Source organism: Leptonychotes weddellii, chromosome 6 (assembly GCF_054177405.1).
Source record: "Leptonychotes weddellii isolate Sample4059 chromosome 6, ASM5417740v2, whole genome shotgun sequence".
NCBI lineage: Eukaryota > Metazoa > Chordata > Mammalia > Carnivora > Phocidae > Leptonychotes > Leptonychotes weddellii.
In genome coordinates, this window is record NC_138374.1 from 130,369,267 (window position 1) to 130,376,837 (window position 7,571).

A 7,571-nucleotide genomic window follows, 5' to 3' on the forward strand; every position below is an offset into this window, starting at 1 on the left:
ATAAAATATAAATATATTACATTATTTCTCTTTACAAGGTTATTTTTACTCTATCATCATAGTAATTGAAATGCATTCAAAGAAGTTGGTCTTAGCTTCTTCTGTCTGTTTGTTTTTAAGTAATCTCTATGCCCAATGTGGGGCTCAAACTCACAACCCCGAGATCAAGAGTTGCATGCTCCGCTGACTGAGCCAGCCAGGTGCCCTGGGTTTAGCTTTTTTGATTCTCTTGATCTCCCTACCCTACGCATATGTCTGTCTTGCCAGTTTTCTGTGTTATAATTGTTATTCAATTATCTGCCCTCACTAGATTACTCTTTAGAGGGCAAGGATCATGGTTATCTTTTTATCTACCTAGAACAATGCCAATTACTTAGGCACCAATAGGTGAATAAATGAATTCCTACCTTCTATAGTGAATATGAGAGTGGAACTATAATTAACCTTAGTTATCTGAGAGAGCAGAATTTGAAAATTGTGCTTAGACTCAACCTACGGCAGTCACCCTCAGCTGATGGTCTGAAAGCCATCTTAGTTTTTATTATGTTTCAGTAGTTACTATTATTGCGTCCTTATGCAATCCTTTACGGGTGTTTGAGTGACGATGCTTCCAGTGTCATTGTCTTAGTGTTAGATTGTTGTGTCTGCCTTCTGTCAGCAGCTGTGGGAGCAGATCGGTTGACTTGCTCAGGACCATAATGAAAGGCAGTGTGTAACTTTCTTGTGAGCTTCTTTCATTGGTTCAGCTGTGATAAAGCATCCTTCATTTCTTTAGTATAATGCATAATTAATTTTTACTGTTACTGTGTTGTTTACAGTGGAAAAGAAGAAGGAAACAATAACAGAGTCAGCTGGTCGACAACAAAAAAAGAAAATAGGTAAGATGAATTATTTGGTATACACAAAATTTAGAAAAATAAGTTTTGGAAATTTGGAAAATTTAGAATTGGAAAAAAATTCTTAGGTGATGAAAATTAATAAAGTTGTTAACAGTGGTAACTCATGTTTGTATAATTTTGTGGTTTACAGAGCACTTGCATACATTATCTTACTTGATTCTCTCTTGTCCATTTTGTAGGGTACATTCAAGCAGTTGCTGCTGTTTGCTCTTAGCTTTTGAAATTTTAGTTTTAATAAAATAATGCTGACAGTTGTGGCTTTTTTTTTTTTTTTAAAGATTTTATTTATTTATTTGAGAGAGAGAGTGAGAGAGAGAAAGAGCACAAGAGGGGGGAGCGGGAGAGGGAGAAGCAGACTCCCTGCTGAGCAGGGAGCCCGATGCGGGACTCGATCCTGGGACTCCAGGATCATGACCTGAGCCGAAGGCAGTCGCTTAACCAACTGAGCCACCGAGGCGCCCCGACAGTTGTGGCTTTTGAATTTGGCTGAGGATTCTTGGCACAGTTTGTAAAAGTGTATTTTTTTTTCATATCTGAGATGATTATTTCCAGTTAAGGCTGAGTTACTTGTGTTGTTGCCATGACTTCCTTATGGAGAATTGACTGGTGATGGAAATCCACCAGAGGGTAGGAAATTTACTGCTGAGTAATTTTTATCTGGTCTGAAAAGGAATGACATGTTTCTGGTTTTTCAGTGTAATTTAGAGCTTAATTACAGAATGTAATTCTGTTCCAAAAAGACAATTTATAATGATTAGGTATGATTTATATTTATATTTTATGATGCTTCCTGATTCTGAGATTAGGAAAAAAACTGTGAAACTGTGTGTTTTGTTCAGAAACTATGTCTCTACGTACGTCACTGCCATTATATCCTAGAAGGGAATTCTTCTGGGCTGGACTATGCCACTATCCTGTTCTGGTTAAAGCTTTTGAATTTAGTGTTTCCGATGTTTTCTAAATGGCCTACTCATTTAGTTCTGTGGTAGGATGCTATTGTATGTCTACTCTGTGTCAGTTGCTCTGGTGGGTCATAGAGAAACAAAGTAGAAAAAATTCTATTAGGAAGTCTGTCTAGAGAGGGAAAACAGACCAGTGCAGTATGGTAAGTGTGTTCGTAGAGATATATTCTGAGTGTTAAAAAAGTAAAGAGAAAGGATATCTAAACCAAACTAGGGGATTAGGTTTTCTTGAAGAGATAATACTGAATCTTGAAGCTTTAGTGTGAATTACTTAAATAAAAATATAAATAAATAAAATAGTGGTCAAAATTTATTGAGCACTTACCATGTGCAACACACTGAGGTAAACACTTTACATGTTTTAGAATTCTCTTAACAATTAATTGTATGTAGTAGTGAAGGGTGTTACTTCATTTTTATAGGTGAGAAAAATGAAGCTTGAATTAAGTAATTTGCCCTCAGTCAGTCATTCAGTGATAGATGGGATTAAGTTAGTGGTAGAGAAGGGGTTTGTTCCTGGTCATTTGTTACTTTAGCATCCAATTTTAAGCCCTAAACATTCTAGGCAGGACAGGCATATACAAAACTATGGGGGGATCAAATAGCAAGGTGTATACCTGGAACTATAAATAGTTTAGTATAACAAACAAAAGAAGGTATGTATAAAGTATAGACACATGAGGCTAGAGAGATAAGTAGAGCCTGTTCATAAAGATCTTTATAAATTAAACTAAGGTAATGAGTTTAACTTGTATCCAGAAGGCTTTCCATCTTTCCATAACCATTAAAGGACATAAGCAGAGGATTGACATCAGATTTTTTTTTTTAAGATTTTATTTATTTATTTGACAGAGACACAGTGAGAGAGGGAACACAAGCAGGGGGAGTGGGAAAGGGAGAAGCAGGCTTCCCGCTGAGCAGGGAGCCCAATGTGGGGCTCAATCCCAGGACCCTGGGATCATGACCTGAGCCGAAGGCAGACACTTAGCGACTGAACCACCCAGGCGCCCCTGACATCAGATTTTAAGGAAGATAACTCTGGCAGTAGTTTGGAGATAAATGGGAGAGGGGATAATTCTGGAGGCAGGAAATCGTGAGGCTTTTTTTTTTTTTAAAGATTTTATTTATTTGACAGAGAGAGACACGGCGAGAGAGGGAACACAAGCAGGGGGAGTGGGAGAGGGAGAAGCAGGCTTCCCACTGAGCAGGGAGCTCGATGCGGGGCTCGATCCCAGGACCCTGGGATCATGACCTGAGCCGAAGGCAGACGCTTAACGACTGAGCCACCCAGGCGCCCCAGTCATGAGGCTTTTTAAGTAACTCAGGTGCAAAAATGGCAAGAACCTGAGCTTAGTTAGGTACAGGCAGTGGTAATGGAATAGAAGGTAGAGATTCAGCCGATCTAGAGAAGTAGGAATAACAGGATTTGATGACTGTTTAGATGTAGCATGTGGAGAGAGGGATGAGTCTACAAAGAAGTCCAGATTTCTGATTTGGAGAGGAAATATTGGAGGAGCAGCAAATTGGGATGGGGAAGAAAAGAGAGGATGATTTCAGGTTTGAACCTGTTGGATTTGAAATGTTCGGGTGACAGTAGGGCGGAAATATTTGGTACACAGTTGGGTGTGTGGCTTTGGAGCTAGCATAGAGGGATAAAGGCTATAAACAGACTTTAGAATCCTATACTTCTAAGTAGTAATTGAGTTCCCACACGGGGAGTTCATATACGGGGAGACCATGTAAAGTAAGACAAGGAAATGGCTGAGGATGGAGATAGTCTTGAGGAAACAGGGAGCAGAAGTGGAGCTCTGCAAAAGTATTGCCAGAGAAGTCAGAAAGGGTTTGTCGTTGTAGCTGCGGGGAGGGTTTCAGGGGACAGAGAGGGTCCAAGGTGTTAATTGTCTAAGAGGTAAAATGGGAGTTCTTGTTAGTGATGTAGCAAGAATGATTTCAGTGGCGTGATGGGGGACAGAAGCCAGATTGTCTAGATGAGGAGATAATGCGTGGTGAGGAAGTGAAGACATTGAACATGGATCATTCTTTCAAGTAGCTTTACTGTAAAGGATAGGAAAGATATAAAAATGGAAGGCAGATTGCTCTCTGCCCTTAAACTGACAACACAAACTGTCTAAAATGTAAATTACCTGAACATGGAATGCAACCTTGAATTTTTTGCTCACCAGAAAGTATCAGAAGTTAAGAGAAATAATGCCTGTGAAGTGTTGGTTATCGACATCTTACCAAGAGTTAAAGATGTAATGTTTATGAGGAGTTGTTTAAAGGACAACCTATCCATGCTCTAGATTTGTAAATTTTACTCTGAGATTAAGCCAGACTATCAGGAATCTGTAAACCTACACTGCATTATTTTGGACTCCCTAAAATTGCTTCTATTCTATTTCACCTTGTCATTTGTACTGTTAGGCATGTTGTGAAAAACCCAGCCAGATAGAATTTCTTGTAATACTACTGTGGAATACTTTTGAGAACATTATTTACAATGTCACGGTGCTCTCTTGATGAGCAGTTATGGAAGCTTTCTATTAGTTTTCAATGTCAAGAAAAGCAGTGTTAGTTGGTAGAGTGTGCAACCCCTTGATCTTAGGGTTGTGAGTTTGAGCCCCATGTTGGGTATAGAGATTACTTAAAAATAGTAAAATCTTTAAAAAAAAAAAAAAAAGGAAAGAAAAGCAGTGATTCTCATAAATAATTGATTTACTTTTATTTTGTGGACTTTGCTTGAACCGATGAGTTTTTTCCCCCTTTGAACTAGTTGCTAATAAGTATAGAGTCAGATTTGCTGTTCATCTCTAGCAACTTTCCATGACGAATTCAATGTATTTCTGTGAAATGACACTCTCTGCAGTTTTGTTATTATGCAACCCTTACTTTGCCTTTCTTCAGGTCCCCACTTGAGCTTCTTTACAAGAATATAGACAGTAGTTGCGGGGGGGAGCTATGGAAAGTGATCCTGCTGCACTGAAAAAAGGAAGTTTTCAGTACAAGGGGAGTATGCAGTGCAATGACAGGGTTTCAGAGAAGCAGAATGCCACTGGTTTTACTAGGTGAAGCTCTTTGATGATGGTCTTGGGTAGAACCATGAATTTGAAGCTGAACTGTCTTACATTTGAACTAAAAATTTTTTTTTAAAGATTTATTTATTATTTGAGAGAGAGAAAGCGAGAGCATGCACGCACGGGGGGAGGGGCAGAGGGAGAGAGAGAGAGAATCTCAAGCAGACTCCCCACTGAGCACAGAACCTGTCATCGTGGGGCTCGATCTCAGGACCCTGACATCATGATCCGAGCTGAAATCGAGTCAGACGCTTAACCAACTGAGCCACCAGGGTGCCCCTTAGGTTCCCCATTCTTTTTTTTTTTTTTTTTAAGATTTTATCCATTTTTATCTGAGAGAGCGAGCGTGGCAGGGAGGGGCAGAGATAGAGGGAGAAGCAGGTTCCCCACTGAGCAGGGAGGCTGATGCAGCACTTAACTGACTGAACCACCCAGGCACCCCTGGGTTCCCCATTCTTAATTTCAGGTGCAGATGTTTTGGCTGTTCTACATTTCCCTCTCACAGAAGGGAAACAAATTTACTTAGATATATGGATTTTATTTAGCTCTTTGGCTACATACAAGTTACCTCAAGTAATAAGGGATTTATTTTCAGAATATATGGGATCCAAAACTCAGGAAACACTGAAGTAACTGGTTACAGGAAGGCAGGAACTGTGTTAAAGCCAGTCTGGTTGGGACAGCAAGCCCTGAGATGAAGTGAGACAGTGGACTCCAATATCTTTAAGGCTGCACTATTAATTAATTATTTTTTAGAGAGGGGGAGAGGTGGTGGAGGGGCAGAGGGAGAGAGAATCTTAAAGCAGTCTTCACGCCTAGCATGGAGCCTGATGTGGAGTTCAGTCTCACAACCCTGAGATCATGACCTGAGCTGAAATCAAGAGTCAGATGCTTAACCAACTGAGCCACCCAGGCGCCCTTGAGGCTGCACTATTAATATATACTTCTCTCTCTTTTTGTTGTTCAACTTCCCCCACTTTCTCTATAGTGTTTTTCTAGCATTTAGGTTTTGCCTACACCTAACTTTGGCTTGTGTCCTAGGGTTCTTCCTGTATCAGTATTACTCATAATGTGTTCTGTAGACCCCCGACATCAGTGTTGCTTGAGATATTAAGAGTGAAAGGTTCTGAGTCTTCCTCCCAGACTACTGAATCAGAATCTCTGGATGTGGGACCCAGGAGTCTGCTATTTTAACAAGCTTCCCAAATATTCTTAGACAAACTAAAGTTTGAGAGCCAGTGCTATATTGTAATTTTTCTGTTTCTGCTCCCACAGTTGATTTACTATTCCAAGATTTTCTGGTTTAAATTTCTGAGAGAAGGAATCTGGTTGGCTCAGCTCATCTCTTTACACCATAGGTCATGAGAAGGCATATGGATTGGCTTCCTTTTAGGTCAGTAGTGGCAGGGCAGGGGTGATAGGAATCTTTGAAAGGCTGACCCTCGACAAAGACTATGGTAGGAGGCAGATATCCTCAGAAGATGGCTGGGGAAGGGAGGGCAGGCATTCCGAAGCTTGAGTGAGTTGGGGTGGATAGCTCTTTTCTTAGTGACTTGGAGATATGGGAGGAAATTTTTGAAATTTAATTTATTTTGTGTCCTGAATTTATATATTCATTCTAGGCCTTTATCTATACTATTTGGATTTTCCATAAAAGAAGACTGCCTCAGGCATTTAGTTTAAATTTTGTTTCCTCTCCATTACCAAATCTACATGAAATTTCAAGATTATATTAATTGGTTTTCCATTCAAGACAACTCAGAATGTAGGACTGCCATGGGATACCTAATTCTTTTAATCTATAGACTGGCACCCGCTATTTTGATCATCTCTTCCTTATTTGAAAATGTTCTCCATCTCCCAAACTGTTGGTTGGATCTGACCATCCAGTTGCCTCCTATATTGATTTCCATTCCTTGACAGAAAAGACACTGGTTATTGACTAAGGTAAATGATGAAGTGTTCCTTTCTTAAATAATGTTACCTTGTTGTACACAACCTAATCCTGTCAAGTAAAAATGTATAATAGATTGGCTTAATGTCTGTTCATTCTGTGGTCAGAATAGATGTCATCATTGGTACTAGTTGATTCCCATAGCTACAAGAAATACAGCTTCCGGGGCGCCTGGGTGGCTCAGTTGGTTAAGCGACTGCCTTCAGCTCAGGTCATGATCCCGGAGTCCCGGGATCGAGTCCCGCATCGGGCTCCCTGCTCAGCGGGGAGTCTGCTTCGTCCTCTGACCCTATCCCCCTCTCATTCTCTCTCTCTCAAATAAATAAATGGAGTTTTTAAAAAAAAAAAAAAGAAATATAGCTTCCTTTTAATTAGAGTATTTCCTTTTAGAATTTAAATTTTTCCTTTTGCCTGTCATCTGGGATAACAAGTCATTCTAAAACATAAATGTAGCTTCTTCATATTTCTAGTTTCTTCTCTCCATGAAGTTTCCTCAGCTTTCTTAGAGGTTGTATTCCCAAAATTCAGTAGTAGGAGGGTGTATAGAATTCCTATCACATGGAGGGATTGAGGCATGATTTTCCCCTGTACTAAATCCTAAGGTTCCTGCTAATAAACAATTTACATTATCATTTCAAAATAAATTGCTTGCATTTATTTTACCTGCTAATGTGTTGTTTTT

The 7,571-nt window shown here is 39.7% G+C and overlaps 1 protein-coding gene across 4 annotated transcripts in view; it reads left to right on the forward strand.

The window, feature by feature from the left end:
• Positions 1–7,571, forward strand: part of TMCO1 (transmembrane and coiled-coil domains 1) — a 52,329-nt gene that overhangs the window by 4,842 nt on the left and 39,916 nt on the right. For all 4 annotated transcript variants that reach the window (XR_014146607.1, XM_031037585.2, XM_006741992.3 and 1 more), the window contains one exon: positions 819–878. Coding sequence is in view for 3 of the 4 variants with exons in the window: in XM_031037585.2 (XP_030893445.2) it covers positions 819–878 (60 nt within the window). In the remaining variant the exon portion in view is untranslated. The remainder of the gene's footprint in view (positions 1–818; positions 879–7,571) is intronic.